General features: G+C 33.8%; 1 protein-coding gene across 5 annotated transcripts in view; it reads right to left on the minus strand.

Annotated features, from left to right (window-relative positions):
* The window catches only part of LOC132156709 (spectrin beta chain, non-erythrocytic 5), a 52,977-nt gene extending 27,004 nt beyond the window's left edge, over positions 1-25,973 (minus strand). For 4 of the 5 annotated variants that reach the window (XM_059565679.1, XM_059565677.1, XM_059565678.1 and 1 more), the window contains exons 1-11: positions 25,364-25,973; positions 23,939-24,007; positions 19,944-20,081; positions 13,752-13,898; positions 13,038-13,229; positions 12,057-12,143; positions 11,556-11,674; positions 10,681-10,795; positions 10,427-10,504; positions 10,170-10,285; positions 5,166-5,328 (exon numbers count right to left, since the gene is read on the minus strand). In XM_059565679.1, coding sequence (XP_059421662.1) covers positions 5,166-5,328; positions 10,170-10,285; positions 10,427-10,504; positions 10,681-10,795; positions 11,556-11,674; positions 12,057-12,143; positions 13,038-13,229; positions 13,752-13,898; positions 19,944-20,081; positions 23,939-24,007; positions 25,364-25,828 — 1,689 coding nt within the window. In that variant the 5' untranslated portion in view covers positions 25,829-25,973. The remainder of the gene's footprint in view (positions 1-5,165; positions 5,329-10,169; positions 10,286-10,426; positions 10,505-10,680; positions 10,796-11,555; positions 11,675-12,056; positions 12,144-13,037; positions 13,230-13,751; positions 13,899-19,943; positions 20,082-23,938; positions 24,008-25,363) is intronic. The other variant, XM_059565676.1, reaches the window with a different exon arrangement.
* Positions 25,974-27,474: the final 1,501 nt, after the last annotated feature.

The raw sequence follows: 27,474 nt of genomic DNA on the forward strand, positions 1-27,474 counted from the left end.
CTGTTCGTTCTCAGCGCTGATAGTAATTAGTGCTGTATTTCATCAGCTCTTCTGAGTGTAAAGTTGTGGAGCGATGTCAAAACACTTTCGTAGCACATATGAAGCATGTGGCGAGCCATCTGGGAGCCATTAGACAGAAATACAGACCTCTTCGTCATGTTTACCTCACATCACTAAACAAGAAGTCTAGTTATACATAAACACACACATGCTCATAACGCATGAAAATACACAGGTTTAGACATGATTGAAATGAAAAAAAAAACTGCTTAAATTAATCCAGGTTAGTTGGTCGTCAGGTTTTGGGCACTTTATTTAACCAGCTAAACACCAACTTGACTTGAGGGTCTAATTTAACCTTGTAAAACCTGACATGAAATAATGATTAAAAAAAACAAATACATACACTCATAATATATATTTTAATAATTTTTTTGGGAGGCACTTTATTTAACCAGCTAGACCAGATTAAGAGACTAACGTCACCCATTATATAATGTCAGGCTTTACAGGGTTAAATAGGTCAAGCTGGTGTTTAGCTGGTTAAATAAAGTGCCCAAAACCAAATGTATCAAATATGTGATACTTAACAAAAAAATAAAAAACTATGCTAGAGATGCTATAGTGAGTATTTGCATAAACTGTCTCATTTTATCTATCAATCAACTGCAGTCATGGCAAAACAACAGTCTGAAGAGAACTGGAGTTGGATGATGGAGAGCTTTTGGACCGGTGGTGCCGTCTGGCATCATGTTAGTCCTAGGGATTTGTATCTCCCAGTAAAAGTCTCCATAAAGCATAATGAGCACAGCTCTCATACACGATACACCCAGGTAACCTCTGCTACCATCACTGACACAAGCGACCATTGTTACAAACCTGCTTTAGCCCAGAACATCGCCAGCACTGTGCCAATCAAAACCAAGCTAGAAAACCATCTGATCAAAAGTTTATGTTGGGATGTAACAATTAAAACTAGTCCAAAAAAAAAAAAATGGATGAAACAGTCTATGTTTTACTGGAAATTACTTTTGACTTTTGGCAGTAACAGTTTATGTATGAAATACTGCAGGTCCAGAAATACAACCAAAATTACTTTTTATACACCGAGCTGGCATGTCTTTTAATAAAAATACAGCAAAAACTTAAAATGACAGTTTGCTATGTTAATATATTGTAAATAAGGATGCACAATATTATCGGCTGATAATGGCTTAAAATGCAAATATCGGCATCGGCCTGATATGAAAAAATATGCCGATGTTTCTTGCCGATAAGAGGATTAACTCACACATGCTCAGGGTGTGCTAGCCATTAGATCAAGTCCAGCAGTGTGGTCATTCTTGAGGGGACATTTGGATCCCTGCATTTAATTTGAGAATGCACATACTGTACAAGATGATGCGTTTGGTGTGTGATAAGAGAAAACCGTCAGTAGCGTGTACAGTAGTTGTGTTTCTGAGTAAAGCAGCATCAATCTCTTAAAATCATGATTTAAAAGTCAGAAGCTGTAGCTTACACATGAATAAAAAAGTCACAAACACGACGCTTGTAAATTAAATCATTTTATTTATGCAGATTTATTCACTAATGTGTAATATTTGTAATTCGCTTTGGATAAAAGCGTATGCTAAATGATTAAATGTAAATGTAATATGTTTGTTGTTGTTTTTTTTAATGAATTATGAGCTCTGAAAAAGATTTTCTGAATTTTAACAGCACTTTTGCTTCAGACCATCTACAAATGTTAAATCGTAAAATAATATTTTAAGGTTACCACCGCATCGTTCTTTAAAAAATGTGATTGATATACAGTTGATTTACAATGACTTTCAAAGCTTTCAATGTACTGTCATTATAAAATAACTTCATTGTTTATTTAATTATTTTTTGTTAAAAACTAACCAAAATTAAAAATAATATGTTTATAATTTCTGTACAGGGGTGACTTGGTGTTGTTATCGGCCAAAATGAGTTGAAAATTATCGGCATATCGGATATCTGCAAAAATCCAATATTGTGCATCCCTAATTGTAAAATTAGATTTCTGTAAACAAAACCTTGTTTTTTTTAGCATCATTACTCCAGTCTTCAGTGTCACATGATCCTTCAGAAATCATTCTAATATGTTGATTTGCTGCTCAATAAACATTTGCCATTATTTATTTATTGTCACTTCATTTTTGTGGTTTTTCAGAATGATACTTTAATATTAATTAGAAATCAAACCTATAATAATATTAGTATTTTTAATTTAGTTTACATTATGTTATGTAAAATATAAAAAAAACAATTATAAAAAAATAACTTAGTCGTGTGCTGCTTCATATTTTTTTGTAAACTGTGAAATGTTTTGTTTTTCATGATGATTTGATGAACAGAGAGTTCAGAAGAACAGCATTTATTTGAAATGGAAATCTTTTGTAACATTATAAATGTCTTTATGGTCACTTTTGATCAATTTAATGTGTCTTTACTGAATAAAATTATTAATTTCCTTTCATAAAAAAAAAAAAACACTAAGAAAGGGAGGAACGGCATAATAATATCCAGAAACACATCCAAGATAATCATACTACACACAATGAAGCTCTTCTTCAGCGCTAATGGCCTGTAACATAATATAACAAATGGTTTATGCTGCTATTTCTTTAATCCAAAGAGTGTTTTCCCCCATTTTCTGCAGGTACGTCCAAAAGATGTTATTACAGCCATAATGTCAGAGAGGATATGAAAACGTCTAGATTTGGGAGTTTTGAGAGAATGCTGTTTGTCCTGGCGGCCTGTTTTTGCCCTTGCAGCACAATACATAATGGAAATGTCTAGATTAGTCGTGCCAGTGTCAATAACACCTCCGAAGGCTTTCCTGAATGCAGTGTCTCACAGACAACGAGACTTTGTTAGATCGACAGGATGTCATAAGATAAATGACAGAAACTGACTCATCTACATCCCATCCAAACCAACACACAGAGAAAGAGCTACCTCACATTTCTTCCCTCCTAACTAATTAGTGACTCGGTTAAATTAAAGCAGCAAACTGCATCATCATCCATAAAGAGCAGCATCTGTATTTGACTTGTGTGGCCTAAAGTGAGGTCATTTACAGCGTCTGTTATGTAATTATGTCAAGTGCTGATCTTTTCAGCATTAAGCAGTAGAAACACTTAAGATTCGTTCACATGACTTACGTCAAGACGACAAAAATCGTTTGCATAAATCAACCTCAATATTGTGCCTTGTCTATTAATATTGTGACCTGTTCTATGTATAAAACATACAGTATATTATGTATACAGTGGGGCTCGAAAGTTTGGGAACCCCTTACAGAATCTGTGAAAATGTGAATAATTTTCAAAAAATAAGAGAGATCATACTAATTGCATGCTATTTTTTATTTAGTACTGTCCTGAGTAAGATATTGTACGTAAAAGATGTTTGCATGTAGTCCACAAGACAAAAGAATTGCTGAAATTATTAAAATAACCCCATTCAAAATAGGGTCTAAATACTGTGTGCTGTTGCCTGGATGATCCATGACTGTCTTTCTGTTTTGTGATGGTTGTGCATGAGTCCCTTGTTTCTTCTGAACAGTTAAACTGAGAACTGTTCTTTAGAAAAATCTTTAAGGTCCTGCAGATTCTTCAGTTTTCCAGCATCTTTGCATATTTGAAACCTTTCCAGCAGTGACTGTATGATTTTGAGATACATCTTTTCACACTGAGGACAATTGGGGCACTATTTAACTATTTAAAAAGGTTCAAACATTCACTGATGCTCCAGAAGGAAACAAGATGCATTAAGAGCTAGGGGGTGAAAACTTTTGGAATTTGAAGATCAAGGTAAATTGTATTTAATTTTTGTGTTCCCGGAAACATACAAGTATCTTCTGTTGCTAACAAAGGGCAGAACTAAATGAAAAAAAAAAATATTTCAACAAAATAAGAACAATTTGGACATCTTCATCGTGTTCAAAAGTTTTCACCCCCCAGCTCTTAATGCATCTTGTTTCCTTCTGGAGCATCAGTGAACGTTTGAACCTTTTTTAATAGTGATGTTTGAGTGCCTCAATTGTCCTCAGTGTGAAAAGATGGATCTCAAAATCATACAGTCACTGCTGAAAAGGGGTTTTGAATGGGGTTATTTGAATAATTTCAGCAATTCTTTTGTCTTGTGGACTAAATGTAAACATCTTTTACGTACAATATCTTACTCAGGACAGTACTAAATAAAAAATAACATGCATTTAGTATGATCTCTCTTATTTTTTGAAAATTATTAACATTTTCACAGATTCTGTAAGGGGTGCCCAAACTTTCGAACCTCACTGTACATATATAAAATATATACCATTTCGTTTCACTGTGTACAAACTGTATAGAGCTGAAATGATAATAAAGCCTGAGACTGAAAACAAGTGCTGTTATTGTTAGCTAAAAATAAAACTATAAAAATTTGTTTTTGTTAACTGAAGTAACAAAATAGCTAATTTAAGATATTATAAATACTTTAATAGTATATAAACAGCATGAAAATAACACTGCTAAAACACTTCTCAGTTACCAACATAATGCTCATAACCACTAATGATGAATAAATAATGAAAAACATTATTATACAGTAAAAATATACAGTAATAAAATGTAATTATAAATAATTACAAATATTTATTTATTAATTTGTTTAAAGTACAGTAAATATATGATATATATTATTACATACAGAAAAAACTAAAATCAATAAAAAATACCTCTGCTAAAAACACCTCTCAAAACAAGCAGCAACAGTGGCTTTGACTTCCAAATGAAAAGTGCAATTTTACTATTTATTAATTTGCACTAAGTGTGTATAATACATGGCTTAGAAAACATTATTACCACTATTATGAGAAATTTCATCCCTCACAATTTTATTGTTTTTTGGCTTGAACACTGTGTAAAGTAAACAACTGCCATAAAACGACGAGGCAGACACCTTTATTACATCCTAGTGAAATCAATAAATTTGCATGACGCTTGAAGCATCCATTCTCTGAAACATGTGAAAAGGCCTCTGGTGTCATTTAAACATTTCCGTTCAGCATGAAAACCAAAAAGGACGACCAAAAGAAAAACAAGTGGTATGAGAGAGAGAACGAGAATACACTTGAAATGAAAGCTGCATACCGTAAACCCCTTCAGACGATTTTGTTCCTCTTTAACCTCCTTTCCCATAATCCTGTGTGGGTCTGTTCCCACGGTGCCAGGCAGCTCTTGGCTCAGGGTTACAGGGTCACTGCTGTCCCTGGTTAACGAGGGGTCGGAGGGGAGCTGAGCTGCCTTGTCGTTCCTACAAACACAAACACTCAGCCATCACATCAAGCTGCCAGCACGACCCAAGACCAAGCCAAGAACACAGACTGCCTCAAATTATGTTGACGCTGGATTTGCATTTGTTGTCACTCTACAGTGATATAATACAGTAACTGTAAGGGACAGATGATCGCTGATTACACATCTGCTATTTGCAACTTCCGAAAGGTTTTCTAAACTAAGCCACTAAACACACTACATCATGTCTATATATGCACATGGGAATAATCAAATTCCTTCAGACTTAAAGCTTGAAATGCTAAACTTTTGGAGGATAAAACACAAGCATACATATAATATAATATACAATTTGTGTATATAATATAAGTATCATATACACACACTAGTTTTAATACATTTACATTTCCTTAAGAAATGATGTAAAGTGTAAAAGAAATGATAACGAACCATAAAGAAATGTGAAGAAATGAAAACACCTCTAATAAGGAATAAAGAGAAGCATTATTATATATAAAATATAATAATTATTATTTATATAATATATTATACATAAACTAGTTCACATTACTAATAAAATATATAATTATAAACAAGTAGTTATATTAAATGTTAATTATATATTATTATCATATATAATATATAATACAGATAATAAATATACTTATAATTTTTCTGAATATAATTTTATATCATATATATATATATATAAGTACATAAATTAAATTTCTATTCTATTACATTCTATTCTATGCACACTACTTTAAGTCTACATTGCCCTAAGAAAATGTAAATGGTGTTTGGCTTTGCAAAGTTTGCCACAATGATGCTAATGCTACTAATAAGCAATAAAGAATAAGGAAAAGCATTTATTATACATGAATAATTTTTATTAAAAATATATATTAATATGTAATGCACATAACATGCTAAATAATCAAATCCAAGCTCAGGCTTACATTTTTACATTCTGGAATGCATGCAATGAGATTAAAACATTTAAACAAATAAATAAAGTACTCTTAGGGAAAATAAAACCTGCATTTTGTTCTGCGAGATTACAACAACTGTTGCACGAGAAGTTCATCTCTTTTCTAAAAGTAACAGTAACGACTGACCTGACGATGATTAATAGTGTAGACTAAGAGAATGTGGATGTTAACAATGACACCATACAGTATCCGGCCTGACTTTATCCTGTTCATAAATCCAGTCATACGTAATCCATAAATGCACAGGTGTTAAAGAAAAGCAGAGCCAGTGTTTGACAGGTGAACTTTAACTGCTCCAAATTCAAGACATACCCAACAGTGAATAGAGAATTACACCGGGACTGTCAGAAACGGCTAAAAATAATACACATATTAACAGAATCTTTTTTTATATTATGACTTCTATATAGAGAAACTATTCATTTCCATCAGAAACGTCCCACTCGGCTACTGCATTCACAGAACAGAACGAGCTGCTTCTCTATTATATTACCATTAGTAACTTTTGCCATGAATTCATCTTGATTAAACATCTGCTTTGCCCAAATAAACTGTTATGCATTTAATATAATGAATAAATTCCTCTAATTATAAACATAAACACACTCCATCCTCAACCGAAGGCATCAAGAGGAGATGGCAAGCTTTTTGCAGTAAGCTTATTATGACTAACTGGGCTCAGGGACAGGAACTGCAGACTTTTAAATCTCAAATGATGAAGAAATCAATATGGACACCTTAGATGATGGTGCAATAAAGAACAAAATAAGCTCACACTTGGATTTGGTTACCACATTGCAACACACAAACAAACAAATGAGAGTTTTAGCACCATTTCCAACAAAATTTCATATTAAATGGCTTGTTTAGTGTTTCAATATTTTATTTTATTTTTTTATTAATCAAAAAATTAAGATTGTTTATTGGTGTGTATAATACCTGAATATTCATAGATGTATTTAATATTTATATAACAATAATTACAATTTCTTACTATAAAATATGATACATATATAGTGTAATAATTATATAACACATAAAACAAATAGTATTTTAAGTTATTTATATAAATGTAATAATATTATAATTTTTATTCTTATGAACTAATTAATAATTATTTGAATAATGATATACATATATATAGTTATTCACATGTTCTTATTCTGTGACAACTTATTTACATTATGTGATAGATTTTTTATTTTATTTTTTATGTTGTGTACATGTTTTTAATTAAAAAACATAAAGGTTCTATCTACACAGTCAAATTGAAAGCAAAAACCTTGAAGCTCAATATCTCAAAACTACTTGGAATGCAGATAGAACCTTATATTATAAAATATAAAATTTGTAAAATATATATATATAAAAAAAATTATTACTACATAAAGTTTAAAACACATTTCAGGCTTTAAACCATTTTTTAAGAAAAGGGATGTGTCAAAGGCATCAATTATTATAATTTAAGAAAACTGGCTTCTTGAAAATGCAAATTCATTCTCTGCCAGTAGGTGGCATTTTTGGAGCGGCAGAAATATAGCGGTTTCCCTGGTGTTGCAAAGTCTGTGGTTTTACTACTTTTAAACCATTGCCACAGGTCCTTTTTTAACTCTGCAGGTTAAAATGATCACCCCGGAAGGTGATTTTGATAAAGGGATGATTGGTCTAGTTTTGCTGAACATTTGGGCTGGTTTGTTTTTGCAGACCTGGCAACCCTGTCATAAATGCTACTTTATCAGGCATTACAGGTAAGATGAATTGAAAATGCCATCCAAACATTTCTGAAAACAGTCAGTTACATTCCTTCAGTGATATGTTCATATAAAACAACCACACCACATTTTGACTTTGAAACATGGAGCTTATATTTATTCACCAAAACACCAAGGGGAAGAAATCAGACTGGTAACTGGTGACATTATGGAAATAAGCACAAATCTTTTATATGCATCTAATAATCATTTGGAAGCAGTTTCCTGGCAGTATCCCATGCAGTTGGTGGTGGGGATAGAGCCCTGCATTTCAGCCCTGAGCCCTGACTTCTTTATGACTTCTTTAAGATTGGGCTTCGGGCCAATTTTCACGTCATAGTACAGACCATAGACTGTATAAAAACATGGACGTAGTGTCCGTGACGTCACCCGTAGTCTCCTGAAGAGAGTTTTTGAAGCCTAAAGTGTGTAGAGCGGGCCGTCGCCATCTTGGCAGCGCGTCACCGCGCGACTCTCCCGGACAATCAAAAATGGGCAAAAAGGCTGGAGCTAGTAGCTGAAGCCACACCCACCTAGCACGACGGCAGTGTCAGCAGCGGCAATCCACCTGTCACTCAAGTGGCTACGCCCTTAATTATGCAGAACTTTAAGTCTTAATATAATTTAAACGGATGAGTTATAAAAAAATTCGCCCCCCTCACAGTTGTCATGAAGGGCAAAATTAGCTATTTAGACAAAAATAATTTTTTGAACCAGGCTGTAAACATGTTTTTTCCTGTTGTAAAGTTGGGCATTTTAACATGGGGAGTCTATGGGACTGACTCCCTTTTGCAGCCAGCCTCAAGTGGCCAGTCGATGAATTGCAGTTTTAATCACTTCCTTATTGGCCTCACAAGAGCGAGCGGGAGGTTGGCACTCTGTACAGATGCCGGCTGAGCCTCTGGACTGTTTTAGGCTTCTCGTTATATTTATATTTTAGACATCCATCAATTGCCGCACTAGTGGAAAAAACATGAGACCGTGCTACCGTGACTGTCAAGAGTGGCTTGACGGTGTTTAGTATCCAGCAGTGTTTATGTTTATGTAACTCTTTAGCGTAGCTGAAGAGTTCTGCGTTCAAATGCACACAATAGGCTAAAGCTTGCTGCAAAGCACCAGCAAAAGTAATTACCAGGAATGTGTCAGTGGGAAACCGTCAGAAGATAATTTAATGTTTTACTAATAAATAGTGTTTTCTGAGTTGGTATTGCAAGGATGAAGTTGTTGATCCTGACTTGACACCTCCTCATTAGACGCACCTTCAGAGAGAAGTTCATCTTTACGCATTATGATTATAATACAAGGTTTTTTTTGTTCAATTTGTTTTATTTTGTTAAGTAGTGATTTAACGCTTTCTATAGATATATTTATTATGTCTGTGAGGCATGTATTCGCTGAGTTTCGGTTCATTTTTGTGAAGTGCTCCTGTTCAAGACCGAGACGGCAGAAAGCGCATCATGTTTGTTTTCTTTATTTTATAAAAGCACAACATTTTGTTTAGATTGTGAGTGCACACAAATAAAAGTAGACCCTTTACAGTAACGAATAAAGTATTACTCTTACCTTTATGAGCAAAAATTAAGGCATATCATAATTGCGCTGGCGCCTCTATGTCCTTCAAAGCGTACTTTAGCTTGCACTCTCCGCAGAAAACTACTAGAAAGTGTGCTCAATTCACATACATTTTCACATATATTTTAGTTCCGTCCATTGTTCTTTCGAGTGTGAATACCGCATAAATATTCGGATGTCATTCCCGAAACACTGAAGTGTGTATTTGGTCGAAAAATAACAGTTCTATACAAATTCTATAGGTTACTGTATACAGTCTAGAGAAGCACACTAAAAAAAAACAGTGCCTTTATTATCACTAAAAAGTTGTCCCTCGTCTTCATTGTGATCTTATTAAGTTTTATTACAATGAGAGGTTTCGTGATCTTTCACTGGACTAAGCACGATCGCACGAAAATGGCATGATCCTAACAGCCCGCGAATATTCGATTGTGAGAGTGGCATCGAAGCAGGCTCCTTCTATCGAAGCATCCAAACTTTGACTATTTGGGGTCATCCCAACTGAGAGGACTTGCGTGGTTTATAACTCTGGTAGTCTGAGTTACCTGAGAGTCTTCTGGAGAACGGCCCAGCAGTCTTTCACCTCGCTCTGCTTCTGTGCGACACAGGCTGCCAGCGATGGATGCAGGTTGGAGAGCTGGGAAACGCTCACATCCAGCATCTGAGACCACACAGAATAACAGGAAAACAAACACGGGCGTCAGGCTGGTGTTTGACACAGGTTTAGGGTCAGTGTGTGTTCACAGCAAAGCTCGTGGCTCCTCGTGTGACTATAATGGGATGTGAATTTTGGATCGCGCACCATGATTTGACTGGCAATGTCCCGAATTTCCCCGTCTCTGGCGTTTTCCACTCCGTTGCTTGGTGAGAGGCTTTTTTTCTGGATGAGAAGTTAAAAAAGGAGAGCAAACAGTGAATAACGTTCTTAGATTACATCAGCATGTCAACATACAGGCAGAGTCGGGTTATATTTGTATCAAAGGACAGGTTGAAGCGAAATGGCACAGATACTACGTTTCCACGAACACAAATAGCTCAACGAAGGAAAATGATTACCATGTTGTTGATGGAACAGACAATGTTATCGGCCTGCTGGTAGAAGGACGAGACTTCGAGGGCGAGCTGAAGATTCTCGTGATATTCCTTCAAGTGCGACTGAGCCTTCAGCCACCTAGGTAGTTGACAAATAATAATAAAAAAAATTATAATAAATAAAAAAAAGATTATTATAATAATGTAGGAAATAATCAAATTAAAGTTATTTGCATTATTATTATTATTATTTCTTATGTATTCATATAATTATTGAATATAATTATAATTATTATGACTAATATAGTAATTATAATAAAAAGAGTTATTATTATTAACTTTGACTATTATTTTAATATTTATGCATTTATTTATATAATAACAAAAAATGATAATGTCTCTCTGTGTGAATACATATTTCATAAATAACTTTAATAAATATATGTATATATATAAGTATTCATATAATTATTCAAATGATATTAAATTGCTACTAATAATTATCATTATTGTTATTATTGTTATATGTATAATTATAGTAAATGGTAATTGTGCATATTTGTATATATTTTTTACACAATCCATTTATATTTTATTTTTGTTTAAAGTAAAGTCAATATAATTACAGTATATTGCAAACATTAGAATAATTATAATATATAATTATAAAATCAAATAATTTATATGCACGTTATATTTTATAGTAATAAATGATAATTGTGTGTGTGTGTGTGTGTGTGTTTTATTCTAATATATTCTGTATACAAATATTTGTGTGTATAATTTATTACATTTTATAGTTATAATATATATATATATAATTTGCATATAATCTAATGATAAAAGAAATAAAACTTTTTTTGTGTATTATTATTATTATTATCAGTGTGTGCACTAACATTTTGTTGATGTGTTTCCTGCGGGTTGAGATGGTCTTTCCTTCAGTCTTCCCCTGTTTTTCCAGTCTGAGGGCCATATGATTGATCTCCTCGTGAAGATTATGATATAGCTGCTCATCCTGAAAGAAGAAAGTCACACATACAAGATTTCCTGAGCTCGAATGATCTTACATTTAACCAAAGCACATTTTAACCAGGTGCTTGGACCGCATTTTTCACTAATTTCAACAACCCTGGAAGTACAACTGGCTGTTCAACTGGCTTTGAGATGCTAAAGAATCAGTGACATCTGTGAGTAAGTACAATGAATGACGGCCTGCATGTGCGTAAGCGGAAGGTCTCGGCCTCTCAGACTGCATTTTAAATCAGAAGCACTTGCTCACACTTGCTTACTGGACGATATTCTCTCAAAAAAAAATCCAAATGTTTTCCCGTAGTGATAATTGAGGCCTGCTGAGAATTTAGCAGCAATTTCTGTGTCTGTTGTCTAGAATCACCCACCTGCTTTAAATCCAGTATCTTCCTGGTAAGCTGCATCTTGTCAGTGTTTTCCCCAAGGATGTTGGCCAGTGATTGTTCTTGCTCCTGCTGACACATATAAAAGCTTTACAGCCCTGAATTGTTGTAGCTCAGCGATTGTTTTCTTTGAATACAGCTACTGTTGTTCTAAATGAGCCTGGCTACCATGGTGAGACGTAAGCAGACTTGATAATTAACATCCCTGCTTCTTGGACGCGTAGATGCAAAGCATAAAAAAATGGCAGAAAGAATGAATAATATGGCCAAAATTCAATATATTTAAATATTTGCATGGGTCATTTCATGTTGTCTTGCAAACTACAAATTGTATAAAGAAAGTATGTTTCAGAACATAAATACTAAAATAAATGTCATAAAATTTCATTTATTTTACTTATTCTTTGAAATATTTATAATACACATGTATATATTGTATATACATATTTAGAGTTTATACAAACACATACATATATATAGTATTAATACTACATCATAGTAGTATTTGTTTTACTGCCTTAAAATAAGGGTAATTTGAATTTAAAGATAAATTGTAATTGTAAATGTTAATAAATTGTAGAATTAGTATTACATTATTTTTTTTTTTTAAATGAAAGGAATTACAAAAAAAAAAAAGCTCAAAAGTAAAGCACCTGGATGCATTAAAAGAATTTTACCGAAAATGTGTTTGTGTCATGAAAATGTCACAGTGCAAAAAATAGTAATAATACAAAAAATTGTAATGAGCCTAAAACTAAGCTTAATGTTTTGGTACTGTCTTTTCACTGTGGATTGAAACATGACCATGACAGGTTTTGTGAGGTTCATCCTAGCACACAATCACCAATATATCTCCATATAACCCACTCATATCCATTAATATGATCGATTTAGGACAAAACCCATAACCATACCCATCAAAAGGCTCTTTAAATTAGTGTAACTAGGTTTAGTGGTGTGTTTAACCTTCTCTTTGAGCCACGCCTCCAGACGGTCCACCTTCTTATTAAACTCCTGGAGAGTCTTAGCCCCGCCCATCGCCTTGATTTGATTGGCTGCCGTCTGTTTGAGCGCGTTCCATTGGTCGCGGACCTGAGCCAGCTGTTTCTTCACCAGGTCAGACGTCGGGTTAAGCTTGCACATTAATTGCTCTCCCATCTGCACAAACATTCAGCAGCGCTACATGAGCAACAAAAGACCTACGGCCCACTAAAACAACAGCTTAATCATATCAGCGCGCTTGAAATCCGGCCAAGTCCTCGTTCTCCGTGTCTCAAGCTAACAGGAGATCCGGTTTTGCAACCCACTTGGGATGCATGTCAGGAGAGGTTAATTATTTGCAATGTACTATTTCAACATGAAGGGAAAAAGGACAAATTTAGCATCTGTGCTGGGAAAAGAAAAACATGGGGTGACTCGATATTTTGTGTGATTTTGGACGTCTCGCAGAATGCTTTCTGAGGCTCAGCAGGTCTCGTCAAAACTGAGCTGTTAAAATTGTGTTTTGACAAGTCTGCATTAAAAAGAAGTTATGATTGTTACCATAACAATTTGTAAATGTTTTGCCGCTTATTTGCAGAAGGGAGAACTTCTTTTGTTGATGTTGGCCGAGGGACCTGTTGAAACCTGAGGATGATTCATCAATCTTTTACTCTCCTAATGAAGACGGTTTGTCCTCACCTGGTTGAGTTGTATGAAGGTGTTCTCGAAGTCCTTCAAATCTCTCTGGAGGGTTTGAGAGAGTTCCTCCCAGTCGGTCAGAGGACATCTGTGGACGTTACTGGCGTCCCTCAGGTCTCGCAGCTTCACTCGGATCCATGTCTCTGCCTGTGGGACACACACATATCACGCTTACTTCAAACTCAAGATCCTTACTTTCCAACTGTAGTGAAACCTTTTAAGCAGCTGATTTAGAACACAAAAGTGACAGTTACATAATGTTACAAAAGAGATCTTCTTCAATGCTTCTGAACATTCTATTCAGCAAAGAATCTTGCTACTTATTTAGAACTTTTGTCTTGTTCTCATTACAAACATGTAAACATTCCTAAAACCAAGATAAATGTACTTGAGAAGCAAATTAACTTAATTTTACAGAAAACAAGAACACTGCTTAACACAGTTATTAATTATCAAGCATTTCTAATTAAAAACAAGAAAATCCGGGGTAAAAAAAAAAATTCAGCGTGGACGTAAATGCATCACAAAAAATATAAAGTAGCAAAACTGTTTTCAGCATTAATGATAATCATAAGAAATGTTTCTTGAGCAGCAAATCATCATATTTGAATGATTTCTGAAAGATTAGCATCTGTAAATTATTATATTACTGACCCTGAAGACTAGAGTAATGATGCTGAAAAATTCAGCTTTGCATCACAGGAATAAATTACATCTTAAAATATATATAATAAATTGTGTGCATTCAATTCACAATATTACTGTTTTTACTGTATTTTTGATCAAATAAATCTATTCTAGGTGAACAAAAGATCCATCAAAAATAAACAAAAACTACTAGTGCATATATATATATATATATATATATATAAAGCAATTTTTTTAAGCAAATCTGATAATATAATAAAATATAGTACACTATAGTGCGCAGCCGTCTAAACATCCTTGAATCAAGACACATTTACTTATGAAACAAAATATGTTGAATAATGAAGAAAAATTATGAATATTAATAAGATAGAAAGTCTTGTTTTTTGTTATTCTGTTAGTTTATGCTTAAAACAAGAACCACATTTTTATTCACCAAAGGGGTAAAAAATAAATCTTAATCCAAATTTAAAACAAGATTATTTTTCTTGTCCCACTGACAGACGTATATTCTGAATATAAGACAAAAACCTGAACGAATGTATATTGGTTTAAGATATTTTAGATATTTGTGATGTAAAACAAGACAAAATTACTAATTACTAGATAAATGATTAAATAATATATCTAAATAAAACAGTGAATATCAATGAATGCAATAAACACTACACAATAAAATGCAATAAAATATTTACTTCTTTCAGGATAAAGATTTGAAGCTGGTTGAAGAGAATATTCCTACTTCTAATAAATATTACTAAAGAAAACTGCTCAAAACAAATGGCAACTCTACAAAATGACCAATTTCTGAACTATTCAGGCTGAATCTCATCACAGAGGATCCTTTTTTGTTTTTTCTTTGCATTTTATTGTTAATGCTTGAAACATGAACACATGTTGAGACACTTAAGGCCCATTTTACGCTCGCTTAGCTTTCTAAAGCAGCACATGTGCGAAGTTACAGTCGCTGTCTATTATTTCACGCCGAGGAAACTGAAGTTCCTCTGTGACTTTTGTTTTTGAAGTGAATAGCGATTACTTGTGTCTCGACTTACAGAAACATCACTTCAGAAACATCATCGGGAGATTGCTCAGCGTTTCTCAGATATCACGCTATGAGCAGTGAAGGTTTCTCTTGGCTGGAGCTCACAGATTGTTGCGTAAGGTTTTGAAAGCTCCATTTCTGGCCATGTTTGCACTGTGTGAACAGAAACCAGCTGGCCGAGTCCAGATAGGTCCTGGACATGTTTATTTGGTATGAACACAATGTATGACCACTGGCGGTCTTCAAAAAGCCCACCCACATCAGCACAAACCAAAGGATTGTTAAATGAAGTTGTCGTTTCTGTAAGACTAAACGCATGTGATCTCCAAAGCCAATAAAACCAACATATCAGACTAAATGTAAGGAGACAGCTTAGGATATGTATTTATGCTGCTGGCTACAGAAACCATCACTTTTGCTATTGGGCATATTCAAATATTAAACCTCGCTTCATAATTCGGCCCAGACAGACATGACTGACTGATTGATTGATTGAGACGTTTGTTATTATTTGTATTTTCCCTCCCTTTTTAATAAAATATAAAATCATGTGCACCGTAAAATATTTCAACCCCCTTTAACTTAAAAACCTTTTAAGTATAATCACAGATTGGCTGTACAAGGCATTTCAAAATGAATGTTTTGGATCTGGATAACATTAGAGTTTTTATTTATATTATGAATTATTCCTATTTTTATATTTTAATATAATATAATATTTCAGACAATTTTTTATTTTAATTTTTTTGCATTTGAATTTCCATTTTATTTTAAATGTAGTTAGTTTTAGCAATTTTGTTATTTCTATGATTTTTTATATTTAATTTTTTTCTATTGTCAATATAGTTTTCAATTAATTTTTACTTCCATTTTAGCTATATTTGTACATCAAGTTAAACTAACGTAAAATATTTTTAATCAGTTTTTATTTTTATCTTTTAAGTTTGAATTACATATTTTGATGTGTTAGTCATTTTAATATTTTTTCTCTTTAAAAAAAATACAAATAAATAAAATTATATATATATATATATATATATATATATATATATATATATATATACACAATTTGATTTCATTTTTATTTTATTTTGATGCATCAAGTTATACTAACTTAAAGTGAGGAATCTTGCCTCGGAAAATATTTGATGAAATAAAAATAAAAAATTACTGTTTTTTTTTTAGTGCAGTTAATTCCAATTTCTTTGTTTAGTTTAAGTTAGTTTTTTAGTTTTTATAACCCAAGTAAAATGTTAAGAAAAATGTTATTGAAATTGGTAAATTATTTGAATTATCTAGTCATGAAAATACACATTCTAACGTGACTTATTCATCATATCATTTTTATCATGGTCTCAAGAGTTTCAGTATAAATCCAAATCTTTCTCTCATCAGAAACACACAGGAGATACACATCACAAGTGGACAAGAAAAACAAACCTGCCACGATGTTTGGCAAGATCTCACAGTGCAGACAAAAAATAATATGATGTCGCTTCTAATAAAAGATTAGCCATTATTTTTAATGGTTTCCCACAGGCTCCAAAGTATTTTAATATTTGCAGCCTGTGTAAACAACAACTCTATTGCTTCATTTCTACCCCACCGTGACGAGAAACCCATGACTTCATACTTTGTTTCCTCCGATTCCCATTAAAACAATAGTCATTCTGTATCACATTCTGTAAATCATAAAGTTTTTGGTGAAATGAACTATAGACGGTTTTCCAGCTTCACCTTTTTTTGAGTAAATTAGCAGAAACTGTATAGTGAAACTGATATCTAACAGGTTATTTAAATGTTAAAATGTTCGATTTAAAGTGAACACTCTTCCTTATCCCTGAGGTTAGTACGTGTCTTGTTGAGGAGATATGTACTGTTTGATTACTAATCAGAAATACCATTTCACCTGAGAACAGGTGGAAAATATCCTACAGTCATACACCAGGTTTGGGGTCAGTAAGATTTTTATTTTATTTTTTAAAGAAGACTCTTATGCTCACCAAGTCTGCATTTATTTGATCAAAAATGCAGTAAAATCAGTGAAAATGTGAAATATTATTACCATTTAAAATAACAGTTTTCTATTTGAATATATTTTAAAATGTAATTTATTCCTGTCGTGCAAAGCTAAATTTTCAGCATCATAACTCTTCAGAGTCACACGATCCTTCAGAAATCATGTGGATTTGCTGCTCAAGAAACATTTCTGATTATTATGATTTTTTTGGGATATAGAAAGTTCAAAAGAACAGAATTTATTTGAAATAGAAATCCTTTGCAACATTATAAATGTCTTTACCATCACTTTAAATGCAATTTAATGCAGCCTTGCTAAATATACAGTACAGACCAAAAGTTTGGAAACATTACTATTTTTAATGTTTTTGAAAGAAGTTTCTTCTGCTCATCAAGCCTGCATTTATTTGATAAAAATACAGAAAAAACAGTAATATTGTGAAATATTATTACAACTTAAAATAATAGTTTTCTATTTGAATATACTTAAAAAAAATAATTTATTCCTGTGATGCAAAGCTGAATTTTCAGCATCATTCCTCCATTCTTCAGTGTCACATGTAACATCAGTCTATCACATGATCCTTTAGAAATCATTCTAATATTCTGATTTATTATGAGTGTCGGAAACAGTGCTTACAAATAGTAATGTTTCCAAACTTTTGGCCTGTACTGTATGTTTTAATAAAAAAATTAAAAAAGTTATTTTTTGGACAGGCTCACATTTTCTTATAAAAATAAAATAAAAAAATAAATCTTAATTTTTTTGCATTATCGAAGTTATAGAATGAACGCATTTTTAACTGAATCCCAAAAGGGTTTTATGGGGCCCTTCTAAAGAGCACTGGAGGATGTGTTGACTTAACTAATTCACCTTTCTGAAACGCAGGCCAATTTCCACATCCCTGACTCTATAATGCTACACTAACACAGATTCATCAGTGCTATCAGTCAACTGAATCACACGTAAGAGTTGGAGGCTTTGCCCAACACGAATATTCATCCAAAGACCATTTCCTAAACGAATGGCAGCGTTTCTGCAGCCTATTAACATTAACGACGTGTTACTGTTCCTGACGCTCGTCTGTCATCTAAAGCACTGCGCTGCCCACTTTACTTCAGCTCAGTAAATCTGACGGGTCACACGGGCTTCTGAGAGCAGCAGCTGCGTCCCGAAGCAAATATCCCCGAAAAATGTCCTGGTATGTCAGCGCGAGCGTGGCGATGAGATAACGCGAGCGCTCGAGCGGCTCGGTTTAGTCTCAGAAGGCCAGAGGCGTGAATAGACAAAGCCAAACAATGATCTCATCCCAAAATAATTGCTCCTCTTGTGGCTGTTCCCTTCCCTCCCTCTCCCCTGTGCTGCCCGCTCTCCAACTCCAGACACAAAGAGCGGAAGAAAAGAAACAGAGGGGTTTGAACGGGGTCAGAAGGACTTTACTACTTCATCTGCACTGCTTTCTTGTCTGTAAAGTGCAATGCAACCACTCAACCGATCAAAAGTGACCAAACACAAGTCCACAGAGGTCCACAAAGGCAATGTTGTTTCCACATATTAAAACAAAGACTGAATTTCCGCTGTGAAGTTGAAGCAGATTGAATGAACATTTCCAGTATTTAGTTCGCCCCAAAATCAAGAGGAATTAAATAAGAAATTTTGCATAAAATAAATGAAGCTGGCTTTTTTCTTTTCTTTCTTTTTTTTGCATTTTTATATAATTTTCCCTCCATTGAAGTAAATAAATATATGTATTTATATCATTAAAAATAATCAGTTAAATAGTTGGTATAATTTGCTCTACTTAATTACTAATTTATGTTTATTTAAAATAATATTTTCAGTATTTTGTATTGTTAAAAATAAATTATTACATTATAAAAACAAAATATCTTAATTGGCTTTAAAAAAAAGTCTTATTTTCTTTATGCAAAAATACATTTTCACACCATTTTGCCTTTAATATATTTATTTTTGTAAAATGTTACAGAAACTAATGATGTTATTTAAATGGTATTTTAAATATTTTTTATCTTACATATCCAAAAAGAAATAAAAATCCAATATTTAATAACATTATCCTCCAATTTTCTTTTCACATATTTTTAAATAAAATAATCTGAAAATGCATAATCAAATTAACAATACATATAATGCTATATATATATATATATATATATATATATATATATATATATATATATATATATATTATTTTTAAATATTGTTTAAATACGTTTTTTATTCTTTTATTCATGTCTCAAATCCAAAAAGTTACATTTGTGTTGTTGGCATATTGTTTTTTCTTCGTTTTAAGCAAATGTCTTGCATGACTTGAATGCCATAAAATCATCTGCCAAATGCATAAAATCCAAATGAATAACATATAAAAATTCAGTGCTGCTGAATTGTTGTTGGTTTTTTTATAAATTCAGTGAACTATTCTTTCAAAGCCATCTCTCTTGATTTTCCCTGATCATACCTGAGTGATTTCCTTATTGAAGATGGCGTTTTGATGAGTAAAACTGAGCTCATTTTGCACCGATGAGACTTTTGAAACCAAGCACACGTCCTTGTGCTCCACCACATCCTTTCCTGCTTGGGTTTTGAGTATCTGGGTCTATGTGGAAAAAAAGAAAAGAAATGATCACTCATTCATGGGGAAAACTGGTAATATATACAAGCTAAAACATCTGAACACTGTGCTGGTGGGCTGAAAAGCTTATGTGACGTCATTGTGAGTTTATATTGAGAGTAAGACATTTACAGAATGGAAGAGCTGCAAAACAAGTCCGGGCAAGAAACAAGGTCATTTCAGATCACTGGAACATGGGACCACAAAGTCAATTCCTACCGTGATCACGTCATCGATGACTACGAGTGAGAAAGAGCAGCTCATCGGCACCATTCATGATTAAACATGTGACAAATCAACCACAACAACACACTGAATAAGAAAGGAATCAGAAAACACATTGCTGGCTTGTGGCACAAAAAATGCCTTCAGAATGAACAAAAATGCCACACAAATTCAAGTTTATGAGGCAAAAAATGCTGCTGCACCATTTAACTAAATCTATTCCTGTTGTCACGATTAAAGTGAAAGGTGAAAACGAATTTAAAGTGTCAATACATGGCTTAAGATTGCATCAGGTTGCTGTTTGTGCACATTTTTTGCGAAGTTTATAACTGGTGCAAGACTAACGTTATGAATTAGCATGTTTGAGTGTGTAGCCAGATATATGTACAGTAACAGTGATGATAGTGCCAGTGTGTAAATGGTCCATTTTAACAGATAACAACACTGTTTACAATACAGAAATCCATTGCAAACTCGTGCCAGACAGTCTTATAGCCAAAAGGCATCGTCAGCACGACCAGTGACGATAATGGATGCTGAGGACACATTTAAAGTGCTCAAAATAATTGACAAACTCAATGAAGTCAGGAAACATCTGTGCCGATGGTGGGAAAGGGCGGCCCATTACATCAACACATCATCACAATCATAAATAAAAGATGAGATCACATGTTTGTGCTGCAAAACCATTACACTGCAAAAAAAAATCATCTTCATCTGCTTGTTTTCCTTTATTAATCATCCTTTAAGAAAGATACATTTACTTGAGATGGCATACATCCATTTGTTTATTCTTAGTATAGCTTAACAGTTATTAAATACATGTAATGGTTATTATAGTTAACTAAAACCACAAAAAATAAATCATAAAAATGGTACTTGAAATCAAATGAATGTTAACTCAAAATAAAATATAACAATTATTTTATTATTTATATATTATTAAGCATCTTGTACATGTGCATGTGCTAAAATAACTTCGCTACTACAATGGAAATACAAATTAATAATACCTATAAACATATAAACACAACAAAATTTGAAATCAAGACGAAATATTTAAATACAAAAATTTAAAACTGCAATATCTCAGTGTTACAAAATAGCATTGTATATAATAAGTACATTATATTGTATTTGTTATATATATTTATTACCGTATATAGAATATTGGATTTTCTATATATTTTGTAAATAAATAAATGTATTCTTAATTATATAATAATTATTTTAAATAAATAAATAAATATATATATATATATATATATAATAAAAGTTACATTTATATATTACAGTATATTTTTCAATAGTTTATTTTTTAAGAATAAATTATAAATCAAAAATAAATTAAATTACAAAGTTAATTCAAACCATTTATTATTTTTTTTTTTTTTTTGCGACACTTAATGTTTTTCCAGATTGACTTTTCTTGTTTTATGAAATAAAAATAATGGTTTATATACTCCACATTTACAAGACAACCCAATTTGTCAATGTTTGAAGAAAAATACACTTGATTAAATAAACATCACAAAGCAATTCTGCTTCATTTCAGTCATTTTATGGCCATTAAAGACACTATTACTGAAAATCAAGACGAAAAACAGTGAGAAAGAAGTGATTTTGCAGTGTGTAAATCTATCATATGCTGAGGTACTCCATCACTCAGTGTGGATTGGCGTGTCCCGTCTGTGTCCAGTGATTCCGAGTGTCATCCCATCCTGTATGAGCTCATGTTTTCCACACCAATCCCGATCCGCTCGGCTTGGTCACAGATGACACAAGCCTTGGCCCACAGGCAGGCAACCGGTTTGTTTTGAGTGCTGATTTCCCTTAATGTTGCGAGTAAACATTTATTTCACAGGCATCATGCCTCACAAACAACAGGGCTGTGCGCAGAGCAGGTGGCATCGTTTCATTAAAGGGCGGTCCGCTTTTTAAGGGCCTCCACTCACATTACCCCAAAATGTCTGTAAAAGTTTCACCGCTGCTTTTTCCTCTGCAAAACCCAACTGAACACTTAAAATAATAAGTCGTTTAGGCTTGGCCTGCAGCGCCACTGACATCACTTCCTATATTCCAAGAGCCCATTATCTTATATACATCTGGCTACGGCTGAACACAAACCACTCAAGAGGGAATTCACGGTTAAAATTAAATTCTGCTGCACACAGGTCTGGGGTCAGTCGTGTGTTCGAGGAACAAGAAGTACAAGATCTGCAAACTGACAGACCAACAGAGAGACGATACAGTTACAATACCAGTGGCTTACTGTGTAAAAGTCATGGCCTGGAAGTGAAAAACTGATTTTTAACAATAACATAGAATGTTTCATTATCAAATACCTAGTAATGAACTGCAATGGGCATAATTCACAAATGAGAGCCGTGCCTGTGTCAATGATGAACTGCCTTTAACTATCATTTTGCATTATTCACACTGTTTTCCTAATGAATGTTGTTCAGTTGCTTTGACACAATGTATTTGGTTTAAAGCGCTATATAAATAAAGGTGACTTGACTTGACTGTTACCACTCCCATGATGCACTGCAAATCAGGATTATTATAGCTAACTAAAACTATTAATATATATATATATATATATATATATATATATATATATATATATATATATATATATATATATATATATATATATATATATATATATTCATATATATTATATTTCAATGTTAGCCGAAATAAATATTTAAAAAACTAAGATCATTGTAAAAAAAAAAAAACCTTTCAAATTTTCACTTGGTTAGTCTTGATGTACTTCAATTAACTAAAAATTAAATAAAAATTTATAAAAACTATATATATATATATAACTATATATATATATATAAATGAAAAAACAATAAAAAATAAATATAACAAAAAACAGCAAAAATTAGATTTTAATTTAAATGAATATGGAAAATACAAAACTAATTCCCAATCTTTAAAAACTATCATAAATTCTAAATGATACTAAAAAACAAACACACTGGTGTGAATTTAAGGGTTTGTACAGAAACTGCTAAATGAAATTCCAGGACTATTTAAGCAGGACTTTTTTGGTTTAAGGACTAAAATCAGAGATGTTAACGCTCTTCGCAGACCTATGGTTACGTCACGGACACTACGTCCATGTTTTTATACAGTCTGTGGGAGTAATATCGCAAAATCTTGTGCGCTGCTAAAAACCAGGCGAAACGGCTCTGTATTGAAATCAGGTGCGCTGCATCATTAATTTTGTGTTAAAATATTGTTTTATAGAGGTCAAAAATTGACACTTATTTCATATATACTTCCTTTTAAAAATTAAAGTACTTTTCAAGTACCTTGCTCGAAAATATGGCTGTTTTCAAGGGTTTTCCAGGACTTACATATTTGAAAAAAAGATTTGTAAAAGATTTTACATTTCCCAAACTTCTTGCTTCAAATATTTATCTCAGAGCTGGTTAGTTTGGTTGATGCTTTAATGAACACTTTAAAAAACACTTTTTTCCGCTTAACACATACATTTAAAATCAAAGACCATCTCAAATCTGAATCTGAATAATTAAAACTATCTTCTTTTTTTGTCAGAATATTGTCATTAAGATTAACCTGGTAGATCATAAAGTTACCTGTGGAGAAGAAGTGAATTTCTCTTTGTCACCACTGCACTGCTTTTCACCATCTTTACACAGCAACACCTAAACAAAGACATAAAGATCGAGCTGTCATGATTTATATTCATTATCTGAGACCAAAACTGATCATCGGTAGGCCTACTTTTTCTACATTCCTTTATTTATATATCACTTCATATTAATGCACTTTTTATTATATTAATATATTAAGAACAAAACAAATACTAAGCAATTCTGAAAATCATGTTAATTGCTACTAAACTGACTATATATATATCGTAATGAAACAAAGATGAGGAACATAGAAGCATTGTGACTAGTGGAGTCAGACGTTTGGACCCCACTCTATATCTAAATTGGATCGTATAAATACACAGAAGCTTTTCTCTTGCTGACCCATTGACATGAAACAAAAGCCGAGCGACCACACGCAGAATCCTGAAGGTGGATTTTAACAGAATGGAGCCTTTCAGTCGAAGCTCTGACATCATTTGAACTTGAGCAGTGATTCCAGGAAGAGCAGCGTTACATAATAAACACATCATCTGAGCACACGACCGCACTCATCTCCTGCCCTTCCCAGCTCATGCCTTCATCAGTTCATGAGACTCGCATGAACTAATATTAAAGCTGAGAGAGTGATGGCATCATCAGCCTGGATGAGATCGGCTACTATAGTGTATTTGTGGATCAGCGTTTCCATGGCATCTCGTTAAGCTTTTACTAAACAACAGCAACATGTGGTGGATTCTCAAAAACAAGATTCCTCAATAGCAGGGCATGCCACTTTATTCCAGTTACATGATGTTACTGTCCTTAGTAGTTTATGTAAGCATGTTTAACTTGATATAGCAATGTTTTAAAGTTTACTGCACCTAAATGACATTTAACAGGCTATTTACCAACACATTTCAATCTTCATTGGCATGTGTGATGCATTTATAAATGGTATAGGATGTATAAACATGTAATGTATTTTTTTCTAATCATATCAATTTAAACATCTATATTGAAGATTTTTGTTTGTGCATTAAATTAAATTAATAATAAGCGCAGTAAAAATATAAAAAAATATTCATTCAAAACATTCATTCTTTCATTGTTATATCTATAAAAGCGCTTACTTGTAAAGCATTTTACACACTACATAAATAAAATGAATGCTGATTTCATCATGAATAACAATAAAAACGTTCTAATTAGTTTTTTTTTACTTATAATTACGTAATATTAAAAATAGATTTTATAGATAAAAAAAAAAATATTTTTGTTAACAACCTTAATATTCTTGGTATGCCTGCATTAAAAAGCAATGAAACTTCACATAAAACAACAAATATTTTAATTTACTTTTATCCTGACTGGATTATTGATTGGACTTCAAATTTGTACGAATGAATTAAAATAAGCGTGTCTTACCTTGAACTGTGAGCTGGGTTTATTCTCACAGCTGACACCCACTATTTTAGGCAGCTGCGTTTTGAAGGATGTGATGTTGTTATTGTTATTAATATTCTCTGAGTGTGCTCTTATTTTCTTCAGCTCCAAACCTGGAGTCAGTCTGTCTTTCGCAGCCTCCATTCGACTGGAGATGGTGATCTTACGGATGGATCTGGACGCAGTGTTCGGTGGGGAGACTGTGTTTCGGTTCTGGTTGTCGTCGGACTTCTCTTCGCGTCGATGTTTCGCCGCAGGTCCACAGTGCCTGTCACGGCCGAGATAAAGACACACCTGTTCATTCAGGTGCCTCAGTTTGCAGTTATCAGAGAACGTCCGATTCGGAAGAAAACCATCGGGAAAATCTGAGCATTTTTGCACGGCCGGCGCCGAGAGTTTGGTCCCAATGGTGAACGGCTGGATTTTCCTCACGATGCTCTCCGACATGGTTCTAAATCACAAATTAAAAAGTCCAAGCTACACTCGTTCCTCTCGAATTTAGTTGTCCACCTTCTTGTGCATGTTGAGAATGCACAAGACGCAGCCCAGGATGGCCTCCTTGGACTCCTGGGAACTGATCCTCTCCCAAATGTGGCGCAGGATGGTGCCGAGGTGCCCAGCAGCTGCCGTCAGGCTTCTGCGAAGGAGCTGCGCGGCAGAGGCTGCTAATCTGCTACTGAAGAGACTGACAACCAGAGAGCGCAGCAAGAGGAAAACGGCTGGCATGCTGCCGGAGAGAGAGGGAAGGAGAAGGAGGGGAAGCTTTCGTGAATGAGGGATGAAGTCACCGGACCGGAGTCTCTGTCAGAGCATGTGCAAAGCACAGGCAGGGGGAAGAGGAGGTTGTAAAGTCTGGCTGTCAAAACTTCCTCTCTGACTGAGAACAGAGGAGCCTGGGGATAAGAGCTGGACGGCGGAGACGGCAGGAGGCCCCTGGGTGACCCTTTCGGTCAGGGTGAGGCAGCGCAAGAACAGAAGCGCTTACCTTTTAGACCAAGTGTAAATATTTATTAAAAGTAGAAGATCGGCATGTTTCGGAATCTTGCCTTCAAGCGGAACATTCCAAAATTGAAGACCGTCTTCAGATGTTGTCCAGAAAAGATTCTTGGCTTCAATTAAATGCAAAAACATCGGAGGTGTTTATGCTTTCGGCAGCTTCTGATTTCTGGAGTTGCGCTCGCGTCTCTGTCTGCTCTCAAGTGAACCGCTCCGGACTTTCTCCCTGCGTCTTTGTTCTAGGCCTTGGTAACAGTTGTTTCGACAGGTTTCGTCCCAATGAAAGTGTACAAGCTAATTTAAGCACAGGAATGCCATGTGTTTTGAACAAATGTTGGCTTCATGTCTGACCTTTGACCCCTTGACAGCATGTGGGGCTGACTGGTCACGTTTGAACAGCAGAGAAAAAACAACATGATTGAGTGAGAAAGCAGACGTGAAAGTCTGTTGAAGAAGAAAGTTGTGACAAATATTCTATAACCCCTAAAACTAATATTAAATGGATAGTTCACCCAAAAATTTAAATTACAGAATTTATTCACCCTCAACCCAACCTAGATGTTATATATATATATATATATATATATATATAATTCCTGGCTCTTCCAAGCTTTGAAATGGCAGAGAATGGCTGTTGATTTCTTTTTAAGTACAATAAAGTGCATCCATCTATCATAGAAAGTGCTCCACACAGCTTTGGCAGGTTAATAAGGCCTTCTGAAGCGATTCGATGTGTTTGAGTCAGAAAAATATCCTTTTTAAAACTGTTGTACATGCGTTTACGAAAGAGTGTCATTCTAGCGGATGACGTAGGATGTATGTAAACGCGGTGACGAAAGTGGAAGCACAGAGTAGAGAGAAAAACAAAACACTGGTCAATATAAATGTTGGAGGATTCGATATAAGCCAAGAGGAGACTGGTGAGTCATGAGACTAGCATATTTTCATCAGATCTCACGCAATGCTTATGTAATGTTGCTAAATATTGTGACTAAATATCGTCGTCGACGAACCTTTATAACGTGATGAAAATGAGACGAGACTCAATTTAAATGCTGGTCATGTGATGATGACTATAACTAAATGTATAATACAAT

The sequence above is a fragment of the Carassius carassius genome, chromosome 14, assembly GCF_963082965.1.
Source record: "Carassius carassius chromosome 14, fCarCar2.1, whole genome shotgun sequence".
NCBI lineage: Eukaryota > Metazoa > Chordata > Actinopteri > Cypriniformes > Cyprinidae > Carassius > Carassius carassius.